At 43.3% G+C, this 17208-nt stretch overlaps 1 protein-coding gene across 2 annotated transcripts in view; it reads left to right on the top strand.

Annotated features, from left to right (window-relative positions):
- cdh4 (cadherin 4, type 1, R-cadherin (retinal)) overlaps positions 1-17208 on the top strand; it is a 203029-nt gene that overhangs the window by 183505 nt on the left and 2316 nt on the right. Inside the window, exons 10-16 of one of the 2 annotated variants that reach the window (XM_034585787.1) lie at positions 2915-3100; positions 3398-3651; positions 8432-8574; positions 12595-12831; positions 13550-13783; positions 14425-14564; positions 16866-17030. In XM_034585787.1, the coding sequence (XP_034441678.1) occupies positions 2915-3100; positions 3398-3651; positions 8432-8574; positions 12595-12831; positions 13550-13783; positions 14425-14564; positions 16866-17030 (1359 nt within the window). Of the gene's footprint in view, positions 1-2914; positions 3101-3397; positions 3652-8431; positions 8584-12594; positions 12832-13549; positions 13784-14424; positions 14565-16865; positions 17031-17208 lie in introns of both variants that reach the window. The other variant, XM_034585786.1, reaches the window with a different exon arrangement.

The following is a 17208-nucleotide window of genomic DNA, read 5'->3' as shown; positions in this document are numbered from 1 at the left end:
AAGCAACTCGACTTGGAGTAGTTCAGTAATTATTTGTGTATAACAGACTGGAGAAGAATTCATTGCTCTCTACAGGAGGCACAGAGAAAGCCTGAGCACACTAATTAAGTGAAATTGCTTGTGGGGGCGTAAACCAAGCTGATATGTTGCATCTAATTTGAAAAAAATAAAAGCCCGATTTTTAATCCATTTCACCACATGGGTTTGGATGTGCTATGATGTTGCTATGTTCACCATTGTGTGAGATTCTAGCTGCAATCGCGCTAATCAAACAGTTCCAGACAGCGTACCACACCTTTGCTGAAGTGCACCCAGCGGTCGGTCACTCCCTGAACAAGGAAGAGCGGGAGAGCTGCTAGAAAAGTTGTGAGGATAAAAGATGAACTCTCAAACACACAGGCTCCCAGATGTGTAATTGTAATTCACCTGTAGAGCTGCTCTTTGTAAATAGCAGAAAAAGCTGGAGCGCCAGAGATGATTAACTTCCACTACTTTTCCTTTGCTTCCCACTCTTCAATTTAGATTTGTGTTAAAAGAGCAGACTGCAGGAAAAGCAGCGTGATGTCTGTATAACATAAAAAGATGGGTGGAGGATCGACTCTTGTTGCCAGCAGCTTCATCTTTATTACACTATAGCAAAGACATAAGAGCCATCTTAAGTGGACTAATGTCAGTCTGATATCAGTACGAGTCTGTTTTTGGGACATTTATTCTTCCTAATGCCGTCATTTCCATTTGGTGCCGTTTTCAATGCCCCATGAAGGAAGAGAACAGCTCATTTAGTCTTGTTGAGCTCCAGCTCTGCCATGTAAAATGGGACATTTTCATTTGCTGAGTCTGTTTTCAGGAAGGAGGCAGTCGATTCCCCCCGCTGTGCAGTGCACCTTGATGCAGATGTATTTTCTTTAAATGATTTAGCGTCTGTGCAGCGCTGTAGCCTCACTAATTTCCCCTGGCTGGAAGTGTAGCTCAAACGTGTGAAGGCCAGACATGTCTACAGACAGTGTATAAGATGAGAAGATTTGAATGGTCGCTATCATGCAGAAGTGACCCTGTATTATATTGGTTTTATTTAGTGCAGTCATTAATACATGTGGGATCTATTGACATGTCACAGGCTCATTAAATAAGACCCTGAGATAAAGTGGATTTGAATAGTGAGGTCACAGGAGTCATATTATCCCCAAGGACTAGAACTTTTGACCAGAAAATATGTTATAAACACACCTTTCTTTTTGTGTGTTTTGGTGCTACAGCTTCACTAGTCTGGTTTGACTTATGGCAGCCAGTGTTTGCAAATTTAAGATAGATATTACTTTGTAACGGACGGCCTCTAACTTTATGAGTCCTCTCTACTTGTACTGAAAAAAACGGTGCTTAAAGGTGCACCAGTGCAGGCAGTGACTGTGACCTGACTCTACTGAATCACCACAGTCACTTTCAGTAGTGGAGCTCAACTTGCACTGGGGAGTGCAAGCACATGATACACAATAACTAAAAATCTACAATCCTGACGACACATTTTGTGACATTACAAGTCAATTTGCCCTGCTTCTTTTTCCACCCTCCTTGTAACGACCAAATCCTTCAGAAGACTTGAAGCCTGTGTCTCTCGTGGCTTATCAGTGGATCCACATTGCATTTTAAAGAGAGTGGCCATTTTGGGAAGCGCCCCCTCTCTACAGTCAGCACCATTGTGAATGCCTCTGAGAGAGAGAGAGAGAGAGAGAGAGAGAGAGAGAGAGAGAGAGAGAGAGAGAGAGAGAGAGAGAGAGAGAGAGAGAGAGAGATTTTGTTTGGCTGTCTGACAGTGCAGCCAAACAAGCTTGGACGGTTTGTGGTGGTGTTTTTGCTAAAGCTTGGGGTGAAAATGAAATGGAGGAGCCCACTCACCAGAGACTGGGAGTGCATATTTAATTTGTTCTCTGCTTATCAGCCCGGTCGTACTGCGGGGGATAGGCGGGGAGGGAGGGAGAGAGAGGGAGGAAGAGAGGGAGGAAGAGAGGAATCGGGTGGATTTTGGACACGGCTTCAAACCCCACGATGATGAAGCCATTAAAGTGAACAGCAGCTGGCAGACACACACCATAAACAAGTTAACGCTTCACAAGAAGAAACCCAGATTATCGTCTGACAATGAGAGCTTTTAGTGTGTGTGTGTGTGTGTGTGTGTGTGTGTGTGTGTGTGTGTGTGTGTGTGTGTGTGTGTGTGTGTGTGTGTGTGTGTGTCCGTCCCTCTGTAGCCAGATAAATCCCCACAGAGAGGGACATGTATCCAATTGCACTGTAAATTATTCTGCGGGCTCTGCAGCTGTCACCAAGTTTCCTCCAGAGTTAGTTCAGAGGGGACTTGTTTCTCTTTGCGATATAACGAAGATCATTAGACAAAGATTATTCCTACCGCTGCTTTAATTACAGTACTTATCTAATTGTGTATTAGGGACCCAGATTTGGGGAATTATCAGAACCTAAATTGCATGGCTAAACACTTAATTGAACAAATCCATTCGTTCAGATAAAGAGTTTCATATTAGAAGACACGTTGTGGAATAAGAGACTGCATTAACATAATGTGAGCTATGATTCTCTATTATACACATTTAAACAAACATGTCTGCTCTCTCTCTTGTGCATCCGCTCCTCTTTCTAATTTCTCCTCCATCTGTTTTGCCACCGCTCGCTCTCATGTCGTTATGTAATGAGCGTTATTGGCTTGACCCCAAAAGCAGTTTGTTTTCATAAACACAATTATGGAAAAGGCCCAGAGATTGATGACGGTCAACTTATTAACATGCAGTGGCCCACCGCTGGAACAGCATCAGCATAATGTTGCCTCCCCCGTCCTCACCCCCTGTCACCTCTCCTCCCTCCTCTCTCATTCACCTCCTCCCCTCGTCTCCCTCCCACTCTGTAGTTTTCTGGAGAGGTGCCAGAGAACAAGGTGAACGTGGTGGTGACCAACCTGACGGTGGTGGACAGGGATCAGCCCCACAGCCCCAACTGGAACGCTGTCTACCGCATCGTCAGCGGCGACCCCTCTGGGCACTTCACCATCCGCACCAACCCCATCACCAACGATGGCATGCTGACAGTGATCAAGGTAAAGCTGAAGCTGTTTGTTTAGATCCTCCACATCAGCTCTTTCAGCGTGAAAGTGAACAATTGCTTCCATTGTTATTCAACACTGCCTCTTGTATGTTTCCACCTGCTCTGAAGTGCCAGATGCTGACGACTGAGTGTGTAGGTCTCACGTCGTGTTCAATGACTTGTATGACATTTCTCAAATTGGAGTTAGAACTAATCTTGCAATCAGCTGCACTCATTTTCCTCCCATGTCTCACAATTTGGTTTTCTCTCTCTCCTTCTTCCTGCTCCTTCCTCCTTGATACGTCGGCAGCCGGTGGATTTCGAAATGAACCGTGCCTTCATGCTGACCGTGGTGGTGTCTAACCAGGCCCACCTGGCCACCGGCATTCAGTCCTCCCTCCAGTCCACTGCGGGAGTCACCATCTCAATTCAGGACGTGAACGAGCCTCCCGTCTTCCCTGTCAACCCCAAGATGATCCGCTTTGAGGAGGGCGTGCCCGCAGGGACCACTCTGACAGTGTTTGCTGCTCAAGACCCCGACCACTTCATCCACCAGATCGTTAGGTGAATCATTTATTTCAATACAATTTATAGTATGCAACAATTCTTCATTTAAATTTCTAAAAACGACCAGGTCTATGTTATATATTTTGTAAACTTGTGTACTTACATTATCCACGATTTTTTTCAAGGTAGCTAGACATTTCATCTACATATCAATTTTACCCATGGATTTGCCCGTCTATGCTGTAACTTCCGGGGCCAACAACATATGACGAAGTTAGCCAGTTGGCTGTTTTTACCTGAGTTGCGTCAGGTAGATTTTCATCAGCTACGGTGGTGAAGACAACAACTCCCATGATCCCATGCTGCCCCGAAACGTCATCAAACTAGGTCTATTGTTATTATTCTGATTGCTAAATGCTATAGAAAATATCTGCAACCAGTCAATAACAAGTTGTGGGATGTAAAACCAAAACAATGAGCTGAAAGATGCTAAAATGCACCTTTGGACAGTGAGTCTGGTAACTTTATGTTGGTTTGTTACTATAACAACCTCTTTCTCACGAACTACATTTGGTGTATTGTTAATGTGAAAATATTGATTATAGCATTTTCAAAGTGGTGATTTAACAAATTATTTAACCTTAAACCTTTGAAATATTTATTTCAGTTTCAGTGTTGTATGCAGTGTTATACAGTGTCACATTTGCAGCACTGGCATAATAACAAAAATGACAAATTGCAAGCAAGTTAATTTAATAGAAAGTCTTAGTGATTTGCAAACATGTCAGATGTTATTGGAAGTACTACACCACTTGTTATTAATTGTGTAAGTACTACTGCAAATACACAGCTATACAATGCAGCAATGGGCAAAACACCAGCTCAGAGATGTCTTATGTTATTATGAGACATGTCGATCTTCATGGTTCATTATGAAACTGTGGCAGGAACATTTTAATATGGCGGGCCCCCACAGTCTAGATGATTAATGGGAAAAACTGGTTTGACGTGGTGAGATAGGAAATTGGCCTTGGCAGAGGTTTTGCCCTCTCAGAGCACCCCCCTAGTTTGAATGGAGGTTTTTAGATATATTCACAGTTAAGGACTCATATATCAGTTGTCTAAAGGAGGACTGAAGCTACTCTGAAAGCAAACAACTACTTTATATACATTCATAGTGACGTACTTCCAATATTTTGTCCACCCCTCCTGTATCTCTCTGAATCAGTGTGTTTGATCAGTGCTGGACAGTTTCTTCACAGTTTATCCCTCTTCTCTGACATTTCTCAACTGACCCCCCACCCACATCCCAAGCTCCAGTTACCTCCCTGTTGCCAGGCGACTGGTGTAAAGAGGTCATCCTGTAATGAGCTGGACACCGTGCCTACCCTCCTTATATCCCTTGTCTTCCTCCTCTCTTCCTCCTCATTGATCGCTCCCTTCCTAAAAGGGATGACACGCAACGGGCATCGTGCCAACCCCGGCATCGACCTTGTGTGCGACAGAAACTCCCACATGTCCACTGAGGTCCAGCGGCACCGTTCCGCTCCATCGCCAGCTCCAGCGAGAGAGATTGATTTTTCTTAATGTCAGTGAGACGGCCTCTACCACTGAAGAACCCAGTGGAAATGTTAGTGGATTGTTTGGGAGGTAGTGGAATATGTACTCTTATATACACTGTGCAGAGGAATGAGCAGTAGCCACATCTCAGGTTTCTCCTGAAAAGACATGACATGCAAACTAAGTGGGTTGAGCTCTTCAGCCCTCAAAGAGACGTACCTCCGCTTTTACTCTCTTTTCTCTCATCCCTCCCGCCCTCTCGCTCGCTCTGACCCTGTCACTTTCTTCCTTGTCAGTCTGTTATTGATGGGAGCTCAGAGCTGCTGTGTTCTCCAAAGCAGCTTGCCAGCAGAAGTTCAGTTCATGCTCAGACAGTCTCATCTCGCTTGCTGCTGCTGTATTCCCTGTAGGTGACCTCACTTGAACCCCCCCGCAAAATCTATACACAAAAGACACCGAAATGCACAAGCGTAGACTCACAAACACACACGGACATGCATGAGGATGAGTGAAAGGCCTGTGCATGAGCAGTAGATGGGAGAGGAGCCAGCTTGTATTTTTCTCTCCCTGGAGGAAAGGAAAGAAAAGATGATGTGAGGCGAGGCCTGTTTAGATGTGATTTAAGTGGCAGCGAGAGCAAATTAAGGAGCCGTTCAGAAAAATGCGTGGAAAGCGCCAGGCGTACCGCTTTCATCCTTTATTCCTCTGCGCTCCGGAGGTTGCACTACTGTTGCACCTGCCGTTACTAAGCAACCAAAACCTTTCATCCAATTAATAGAAAGCATCAATGATTAAATTAGCTTAACTCAGAAAAAAGTTTGAAAAAAAAGATAACTGGATTTCCAGCACCATAAATCCTCCTCAGTTATTTTATTGCTTTCTGTGCATCCCTTTCTTCAAGCTAAAAACAAAATAAGGAAATTCCCAACTTGATCCGGGAGCGCTGTCTGGACGGTGGGAGATTCAGAGCTTATTGCAGAGTAGTTAAAGACCAGTTTGACGTTGTTCTTCAAAAAACTGCCATGAAACGTCAATGTTTATAGACAAACTAATAATCTCTTACCAGTGATTGTCTGGTCTCTGCGTTTAAATTGTTCCAATAAGGATAATACAACAGATGAAATCATAGTCTGGCAATAAATTGTTGTAAAAGTTGTTTTAAAATGGTAACACCACTGTTTTTTCTATAAAGAAAGAAACTGGATTTAGTCGTTTTACTCATTTTAATTAATAAATAAAACAAATAATCTTACATTAAACAAGAATGGCATAAGTGGAGAGCATACCCTCACCAAGAACTAACAGTCCCCTTAGAAAACTACATTTAAATTCCCTGGATCCAGATTTGTATTTTGTACTTTCATATGTATCTGCAAAAGGAGTGGATTCAAATTATAATTCCCATAATGCAACTCCTGTATATAATATCTTCCAGTAGAGGCTCCACACTTCATTGCATGACTCATTCTCTCCTCTTCTTCTGATCATATGAAAACCCAGTATATAGAAGATGGTTTGTGTGGTTCACGTTGCCACAAACTGGGTTTAAACAAATTGATGAAAATGACAAAATATGGAAATCTCAGCAATTAAGGAAATATTTTATCTTTTATATGATTTATGTGCCCTAGATAAACAACATTAATTTACACACTAAGACATACACAGTTTGTTATTAAAATAGTGTCAAATACTTTGTTTTACCTCTTGCTGTGGCTCAGGAGGTAGACTGGGTCGTCCAATACTGAGAAGGTCGGTGGTTAAATCTCCAGTTCCTCCAGTCCCTGTCGTAGGGCGCGATACTCAACCCTCGATTGCTCCTGACGGCTGATGGTGTATGATGGTGTGTGATAGAAAATGTATGAATGTGAATTGGTGAAGGCTAGTTGTACTGTAAAGGGCTTTTAGTGGTTCTATATAGATACAGTTAATTTGCAGATACAGTTAATTTGCCATTTAGAGAAGTCAAGCTCACTTTTGTAATCATCATTAAGATATCCTGATTGATCAAAGCTGTAGTTGTGTATATTTTTGATGTAGGGTCTATTTTTCGAGCTGTTGAAGGGGCCTGCGGTCTCCAGGAGCCCAAACAGAACATTGGGGTTAATGGTTCCAGTCCTCACACTTTGATCTGTTCGCTGCAGATGTAGAAAGCGGGAGGGGACATCTTGTTGGCACAGGAAGGAGATGAGAGTGCCTGACATGTCACACAAACACCAGAGTCTGCCCTGCAGGGCAACATCACATCCTGACTAACTCTGCGTGACAAGTTCTTTCACTAAAAATCGTATTTATTTTTATGTATCTATGCTATTTTGTCAAGTAACTGTGATAATAGGATAGAGGGGGATCCCGTCTGTCAGCGTGACCCTCTCTCTTTGTCTGTTCGCTAAGTGTGTACCAGTCGTGTGCGTCTTTAGCTGGAGGTGGAATTAATTGGATCCACGCCTGTGAGGCTGCGGGAAACTAGTGTCAGCCTCCAACGCAGTGTTTTAACTAAGCCCCCTTTCCCATTGATCACGTTTCCTTCTGACCACGATTATATTCAGAAACACTCCCATGATCTCCCTCCTGTCGCCGCACTCTCCAGCTGCGTCTCTCACACCTACCCCCCATCATCCCGGTGACACTTCGACCATCTACCTACTGCGGAGACTTCCATAATTACCCTTTTCTCACTAGGACCCGAGAGAGGAGCACTTCTTCCACTCAGTCGGCTGTTAAGACTCGTCATAGTTGTTAATGGGATTTATGGACTGTAATTGCAGCTGTCACACTCCACTCCGGTGATGTATCGACCGGTGACGGTGATGAGAGTTGCCGTGGCGCCCGTGTGGGCAGAAAGAGCGGTGAAGTTGTTAAGAGCGCTGCCTTGCTGTTCGGCATATGGGTTCAGGTTTTCATCGGTCTTCTTGCTAATGAGCTGCTGCTATGATAAGCTCAGTAAACATATGTTCCACTCTCCATGTCACTGTAATATTTCAAAGGTGCTTGGCTGGTGTTTCTTATTATGGTGATGAACATTGAATCTGATAATGACTACTTTGGATTCACAAACATAAAGGTTCAGAGCTGCTGGGAGTTCAAGTAAGAGTTTGCTGCTAAAGTTCATTTCTGGAATATATTTGTGCCTGCATTTGCCTTTGGATTTAATGAACCTTCTGCCTGTCTAACTGTCTGTTTGTCTGTCTGTGTGTGTGTGTGTGTGTGTGTGTGTGTGTGTGTGTGTGTGTGTGTGTGTGTGTGTGTGTGTGTGTGTGTGCGTGTGCGTGCACAGGTACTCCAAGCTGTCAGACCCAGCGAACTGGCTGAAGATCAACAGGACCAACGGTCAGATCACCACCATGGCGCTCCTGGACCGAGAGTCCATGTACGTCAAAAACAACGTGTACGAGGCCACGTTCCTGGCATTCGACAATGGTAAGTCTGGTAAGTCAGGATGTCTGTGTGTGTCGTGGTGATTCGAGCAGCTGTACAGTGACGGCAATATCCAAGCATCCCAGCAATTATTGGATGATGTCCTATGAAATTTGGTGCAATCATGGTCTCCAGGAGACGTCCAATCACTGTATGGACAACACGTCTCCACCTCATGCCACTGCACATGAATGAAGTGAAAATAGATCTCGGATACAGGTGCTGCCGTCTAGTGCTGGTGACATCACTAGGGGCGGGACAAACCTATAAGTGTTGTGACAGTTGTAATTGGGTAATGGTAGCCTATACCAACGCCCGACCAATCACGGATCAATCTCAGCCGTCGATCACGATGTCTTTTAGAGGCTCTAAATACCTAATAAAAAAAAATACACACAAAACTTTGGTGATACCTCAACTAGAAAACTGCCCTGTTTCATTCCTCTCAATGCACCTCACCTCAACAGTAAAGAAACTCATTACAACTGTTGGATGTGCTTTGAAACTGTGTATTTGCAAAGGCTGAGGCCATTTTACACAGGTCTAAAGGATGAGTCTATGGTGTGGCTGGAGTGTGAATGAGAGAAATATTTTGTTCATATACTGAATGTTCATTTCTCCGTCTCCCCGTAGGAAGCAGGCTGAGAATAATGTGTGTCAGTGCTGGTGTTGAGTAACAGAAAGAGCTGAAGAACTAAAGCTCTGTGTGTGAGCAGGAGGGACTCAGGTGTTTTCACTCCGGTGAGAAATGAGGGATCAGTTGCCCTGAAGCAAACTAAGCTAAGCTCAAAGTGTTGACTGCCTATTGATTCTGGAGCCCACAGTCAACAAGGGGATATATTCCACTTTGATTGAAATTCTCTTTACTTATTCTACTCAAGCCAAGCATAAGAGAAGCAGCGAAGCACCCGGCCAATCACAACCGACAACACGGTCGAAGGGGCCTTGGGGCGCGGGGCGGCAGTACATTTACATAGCTGATGCACCACTTTACTGTGTGATAGAGGGAAAACAGCTGAAACACAACCCTGATGAGCTGCTGGGGTAAACTCCATCCACGCTGCACTGCATCAGTAATCTGAGTCCAGCTCGCTGACAGTCTCTGCACAGGGGGTTGTCAGCTGAATGTCGAGGCCACAATATGTCACTGCTGCAGTCTGTTCAACAGAGCAGCACACTCCTCTCTTCATCTGTAGTTTGTCATCATTCACTATTAGCCTTGATCGAGTTCATCACACTGTGAGACTGAGTTACTGACTCTGAGTCTGTTTTAATCACATCAGGAGAGAAGCTGTGGATTCACATACATGTGTAAAGAGCTTTGTCAGAATAATAAAACAGTTCATAACACTCAACATCAGTTGGATAGGTTTCACATGTATTTGCTTTATTCTGACATATTTCTGATTTTAATCATAGGATCCAACCTGACTGCTTTCACTTGTTGAGGTGAAAAAAATTCTTTGATTCCGTTTTGATTTTAATGGTTCACACATATATAAGAGATGCAAGGGGCTCAATCAGGGCATTGTCCAATGGAACTGATAGTTAGGATCATGAAAATAAAAAAAGACAAAAGAAATCCACACCCAGGCAGATATATGCCAGTACACAACACAAGTAAATACAGTTAGGATGGCTGGATTAAAAGTCTTTAGCAAAACATTGCAAAGAGGAAAACAAACCTTTCCAATTAATCTAACCCCATTCCACGTGTGTCTGGACTGTGGGAGGAAGCCGGAGTACACACAGAAACCCCACACCGACACAGGGAGAACAGGCAAACTCCAAACAGACCCTGGCAGCACTGGGATCTGAACCAGGGACCTTCTAGCTGTTAGGCCGCAGTGCTGACCACTGCAGTTGGTATTTGGTTAAGATACATGCAAGTGTCGTAGAGTAATTAGGGAAATATATACATCTAACATCTAACATACATATACATTAAAACTAGTGTGCATACCTCCACCAAGGCCCAACAGTCGCCTTTAATTCAATGAACCCTCACCAAATGTCACATACTCAGAAATATCAGCTCCATAACTAAGGCCAATTTTTATGTCCCCGTGCCGTGGAGCCTGTGACAGAGGATTTATGTTTTAGAGTTGTGAAGAATGTCGGGACAGGAATTTCTTCAAATTTGCTATAAACATTCACTTGGACTCAACTGATTTTGGTTTTAATTTTCTTCAAGATCCATTAATTATTTCCTGGGAAATCAGTGAAAATGTCAAAACAAATTACATCCTATCTTTCAATGTTAAAGAAACTGAAATCTGATCTGCACCAAAATGTAACTGGTTCATCCCTGGTCCACATTCTCCTACCAAGTGTCATGGTAATCCATCCAGTACTTTTGATGTAATATTGCTTACATCAAGCAAATACATAAACCAATAAACATAAACTCGAGGTAATAAAACACCTCAACTTGCAAGCAAAGCAAATGCGTTTGTGGTCTCAATAATTATCTGGTCACATCCACTGATTTTATTGGATTTTATTTCCCTTCTATAATTAAAGTCCGAGTTAAATAAATTTCAATTAAATTAATGAAAACTCCAATTATGTGCCTTTTCTTTTAAAGTAACCCCGGAGTCTTTTCATCATTTGCTCTCTGCTCGTGTGTTTATGTCTCTTATTCAAATCACATCCCAGAGAAAACAAACACTTTCAAATCCGAGATGATCTTTTATGAGTTTCGTTCTTGCTGATTCGCTCTGTGCAGTGCGCATGGTGCCAACACTTGTGTCAGCACTTTGACGACTTACAGTCCCTGAAAACTGCACATCGTCTATACCTCTGATATTAAATATTAATGAGTAAATAAGCAACAATCAAAGTTACATTTTGGAGGAAAACACCCATCTGTATTATTTATCATAAAACAGTTCAGCATTATGAAGGCTATGCAAATGTCTTTTATTGGGATGTTTGTGTGAGGTTTCATCACATTTCATTGTCAGTGGTCTGACAGTTTAAATAAACAATCAGCAGTTGTCACATTTTTATCCAATATGCGCTCGTGTGATTGGTGCATGCACATTCATTTTAAAACCACCAGAACAGGAGGGACTGTCTCACATATGAAATCACAATCATCTTCAGTTCTTTGTCAAGCTGATTGAGCATATACCCCTTCGGGACCTTTATTCAACAAAATCAATTAGATGCATCGATATATGAAATTTATAAAGAGACGTTCTCGATCATTTTCGGTCCGGCAGTGACATATTTCACCTCACACCAGAGTTCAGCCTCATTACAAATGTTTTTCACCGCTCTTGTGTTGAGACTCGCGACCGATCAGCAAAACAAGTTCACTTTGCATCGTGAAAGCAATGAGGCGCTCATTCCCAGCACCGTGTCGTACAGCGTCGACAGAGGCAGCGGCAAAAAAAAAAAACACCATTTGTCATTCAGTGCGAGTGCAGTTCACTTACAGTGCACGCTGTAATCAAAGCTGTTAACGGTGCATAAAACATCACAACCGTGTCTCCTGACCTGATCCGGTTCTGTTCCGGTCTGGCAGACGGTGTTATGATGGGTCTGTGTTGGTGGACGCAGTAAATGGTTAGTGTTTGAGTCATTTCCCGGCATAGTGCAGATAACAGCAATCTTTGTGTGAGCGTCGTCCCCTCCAATACGAGCCTCGTCTGAGCCTTTTCACTCACTGAAACATTTACGTGTCCTTTCATTTGTTCTGGCTGTTTTGTTTGGGTGCTCCACTACAAATGTTGTCCCTGCACTTTCAGCCACTCGGTAAACAAAACATTTTTCTTCCCCAGTTGTTTCTCTGCCTCGCCGCCTCATTTTCTCACTTCAACACATGAATCGGCTGGTAAAATGGCCCTGAAATGAAATGAAGGGATTGTTTTGCCGTCTTCTGTAGCTTTCTCAACCCCCCCCCCATCCTGCTGCTTGCTGCATCTTCAATCATTTCATCTACTCCTTTGCTCCTTCTCTCATTTACTCACCAGCTCCTCCTCGTGGTCTCTTTGCCTCCTCTCTCTCTCTCTCCAGGCTCGCCTCAAGCCAGCGGGACAGGAACCCTCCAGATCTACCTGATCGACGTCAACGACAACGCTCCGGTGCTGATACCCCGGGAGGCCCAGGTGTGCGAGCGTGCGCGCCCCAACTCCAGGATCAACATCACGGCTTCAGACGCGGACGCCGACCCCAACGTGGGGCCCTTTGTCTTCGAGCTGCCTTCTTTTCCTGCCACCGTTCGCCGCAACTGGACCATTTCAAGGCTGAGTGGTAATTAAATGCTGTTCACTCTTCTCAAGACAGTTAGGAGTCAGGACAGGCAGTAGGAGAGGCAGTATAGAGGAATGACGGATGACCGTTCAGCATCCTCAGCTCAATTCAACCATAAACTTAACATAAGGGTTGCTGTAGAATAACTGTCGGGGGATCTAGGATGGCTGTAAGCTGTGGGAGAAGTTTAAGAAAATGTCCTAAACAGCTCACAGTGAGAGAAGCGGGTACCATCCAGTGCTGACGTACGATCCAGCGTTTGTGACAAATGAGATCCATTCATCTCTGTGTCCCCCGAGCAGCCCATCTGTCACCTAATCCACCCAGATGGATGTATCACAGCAGTTGTCTTGAGGACAAATCTGATCACATACCTGGATTCTTCTCCCACTGAGACTCTTGTCTTAGCTCGACTAAATGATAGATGCTGAAGGTTATACATTCTCACATTACGTCTTGATATCTTTATTGCCTCCTCGCGTACATACATACACGTCAGAATGATCGCTGACAGTTTGTTCGCTGCTGGCTGCTTTTATTTGGTTTGTCATTTCCTCATGCCCGTGCACATGATGACATGATATGCTGCTGTAAACAAAATGTACTTTCCCCACAGTTCACTCTCTAATCTTATTTCCGCCTTCATCTTCTCCTCCTTTCTCCCTCCGATACGCTCCCCTCCATCTCTTAATGTTTCTCCACTTTCCGCTTTCCGCAGGCGACTACGCTCAGCTCAGGCTGAGGATTCCTTACCTGGAGGCGAGTGTGTACGAGATCCCCGTCATCGTGTCCGACTCGGGGAACCCTCCTCTGTCCAACCGCTCCGTGATCAGAGTCAAAGTGTGTCCCTGTGACGATAACGGAGACTGCAGCACCACAGGGGCCGTGGCAGCCGCTGGACTCGGCACCGGGGCCATCATCGCTATACTCATCTGCATCATCATACTGCTCAGTGAGTACGACGAAGTGGAACAATCAGACCTCAGCGCGACTGGATCTGTCTTTTTCTGCAGGGTCTTAAAAGTCTTACAATCTAAAATTCAATCATCTGCAATTTAGGCATTAAGAATTCTGAGAATACGTTACATTTTATGTATATGACACCTCGTTTGTTTGTTTGTTTGTTTTTTTCTTTTCTGTCACATGTTAGAAGCGTCATCAACACACTAACTCACTCACGGTGAATCTCCTGCTGTGTTCTCACGTGGGCTCATTCAGACATTATCTTGACTCGGGGGCTGGCAGGATAAACTCAAGGAGAATGTCCGTCGCCTCTCACTCAGATATTTGCATTCTCACATTCAGCCCCTCCAGATAATTTCAGGATATTATCTACAAACAACACCCCAGTCAGAATTTATGTCAAACCACTCAACTTGTCTGTGAGACAGACTTCATATACTGTCTCTGTCTGTAGTTTGAGAGATAATGTGGTTTTTTTAGGGCTTTTCTTCAATAATGGGGAAGTGTAAATAAATAATTCCGGGACTCCTGAAACCCTGTGTTTGGATGTGATGTACTTGATGAAAATTACAAAAGGTACACATTCAGGGCTGCTCCTATACCAAATATGTTCTTTACTTGTGACCACAGGCATGGTTCTGCTGTTTGTGGTGTGGATGAAGCGCAGAGAGAAGGAGCGGCAGGCAAAGCCCCTGTTGATCGACCCCGAGGATGATGTCAGAGACAACATCCTCAAGTACGATGAGGAGGGAGGAGGAGAGGAGGACCAGGTATGGATTCTAGCAAATACACTTAAAAGCTGTTAAGAGATGTCTTTTTTTAAGATGTTTTTTACTGTCTCTTCCAGATGGTTAGGAATTGATGAAATAGATTAGATAATGGTTGATCAATTCCCATTAGGATCACCCATACACTGTGACAAGTCTCTATGATGAATAAATAGTTTTGTCTAAACCAACTCTGAAAAATGTTCACTTTACTATACATGTATATATAAATATATATGGCTGAGAAGCAGGAAATAGTAGATTTTTGGCAAAGTTAGTTAAAAAGAAAGATTCATTATTATTTGGCATTGAGTATTCGCTAATTAATACTGATTATATAGATTGCAGATCTAGAATTCTTAAATAAAGGCCAACCATCATCAGAAAACAGAACCAGTAGAAGAGGAAATGAAAATGAGGTAAAAACTCTTAAATAAACTGTTGTTGAAACAGGACCAACTATTGCTCAACACATACTCTCTTTTAATATTTATTATTCTCTCATAAATAGAAACCAACACAATAGCACATTTCCGCATCTTTGATTAATTCAGAGATGTATTATTAATGAAGGCATTTATGTTGTTTTCCAAAACCCACACACCAGGTTTCTAGCACATTCACGCACACGAGGATCAAATGGCAGCAGTGCACACAAACATATTTCTACTCTTAAGCACCTGTTTGAGGATTTAGTGGCTGCATTTATTTATCAGCTGCAGCAGAGCTGTTAAGATAAGTCGACAACCTGCTCCATTTATTCACAATACAAATGTACAACACGCGGTTGTAAAGAAAACCAACAATTGTATACAACTGATTGCACTAACAGCACTGTTCATTTCACTTTTATGTTCCATTTAGTTTAGACAAACTGAAATCTGCACGGAATACAAAATGAAGGGGGAAACACACTGTGCAGTCAGCATGAATTGCACATAAATATCCCTGTGTGTGTGTGTGTGTGTGTGTGCGTGTGCATGCGTGCGTGCGCGAGCTCGCGTGTGTGTGTCATGCATGAGGCTCGTATTGTTTTGTACTTTACTGAAATGTAGTGTAGTGTCTGTTTCTATCATGAATGTAATAATAACTTACAGTGTTCAATAAATGATCAGTAATATTTTGTAATATTAAATCAAACTACAGCTGCTCTCCGAACACAAACATGTTCTCATGAGCTGCTCCACATTCATTTAGAATCACAGCACTATGACTTCTGGGTAATTCACTTGAGCATCACACTGTTCCACATCGTCACTACATACTAACTCTGAGCAGGTTTTTATGATGAGCTATAGAGTTTTATAGTATTAAAGAGTTCACACTGAGAAAGACGCAGATTTATTAATAAAAAATAAACTGAAAGCAGAGAGTATGCATGTGGAATGTACTCAATGTTTGAGTGGGCTTTTGATGGGCTCTGTTCTCCCACAATGCATTGCACAAAGGAAACGGAGGAGCTACTCCCAGCTGGAAAAAAATGAAATAACTTGTGGGTGTTGAGAAAACCAGATAAATAATCAATCTTAAAAAAGAACTCTTTCTTTATATTTACCTGGCAGTTTGATGGACATGTGAGTCATTCATTTCCAAGTATGTCTGTTAAATCACTGGAACATTACACATTGATGGTCGGTGTGTACAGGCTAAAGTGTAGAGAGCAGGTTTATAATGTGGATTCTGGACACAGTGAAGTTTACAGCAGTGCAAATGTACCAAAGACATGTCTTTGGTACATTGTTTACATTTGATCTGGTTAGTTTTGGTTTCACATTGTAATTTAGGGAGAGCGCTAACCTAGAAACCCCAGAGAGAGAGAGAGAGAGAGAGAGAGAGAGAGAGAGAGAGAGAGAGAGAGAGAGAGAGAGAGAGAGAGAGATTCCTCTACCAGGACGGACAGAAGGGCAATACATGTCATGTGCAACAGTCCAATAATGTCCGTTCATTATATCGTCTTAGGTTAAAACTGCAAGCAATACGAGCCGCATCTTTTTCTTCTTCTATTGTTTGATAGCGTCTCTGCTTCCTGCAATTGGTCCAGCGATCTGAACCATGATTCATTTGATCCGGGCTGAGCTCTTCTGTTCAGACTAAAATCTGGTCCGTTGGTCCAAGGCACCTTTCACACCTGTTCTGGTTCAGTCCGAAAGTCTGGACCAAACAAATTCTATGTGAAAGTGCTCTCAGTCTTGTGCTGTTTGAGAAACTGGTTTGAAACAGCTGATATTTAGATAGTGAGGATGAAGATGATGATAACCCTCATCATCAAACTGACGCAGCTTTCCCTCCCTGACCTTCACGCAGGACTACGACCTGAGCCAGCTGCAGCAGCCCGAGTCTCTGGACCACATCATCAACAAGCCGGCGGGGGTGCGCAGGGTGGACGAGAGGCCTGTGATCACTGAGTCTCAGTACCCGGTCAGACCCAGTCTGCCTCACCCCGGAGACATCGGGGACTTCATTAATGATGTGAGCTGGAGACCAGAGGATAAAGTGTATTGATGATGTCTTGTTTCTGTAACTGTTTGTGTTTATGAGTCTCATGTTCACAGGGTGTTAATGTGACAGCATTAAGTTGAGTTTAAGAGTTTTGTCTCTGAAAGTTTTTTTGGGGGGGAATGTCACTCAACAGAATTGATTATCTTTA

This window comes from Hippoglossus hippoglossus, chromosome 5, assembly GCF_009819705.1.
Source record: "Hippoglossus hippoglossus isolate fHipHip1 chromosome 5, fHipHip1.pri, whole genome shotgun sequence".
In the NCBI taxonomy this organism is placed as follows: domain Eukaryota; kingdom Metazoa; phylum Chordata; class Actinopteri; order Pleuronectiformes; family Pleuronectidae; genus Hippoglossus; species Hippoglossus hippoglossus.
The sequence above is the reverse complement of the archived record's forward strand: the minus strand, read 5'-3'. Positions and strand labels throughout refer to the sequence as shown.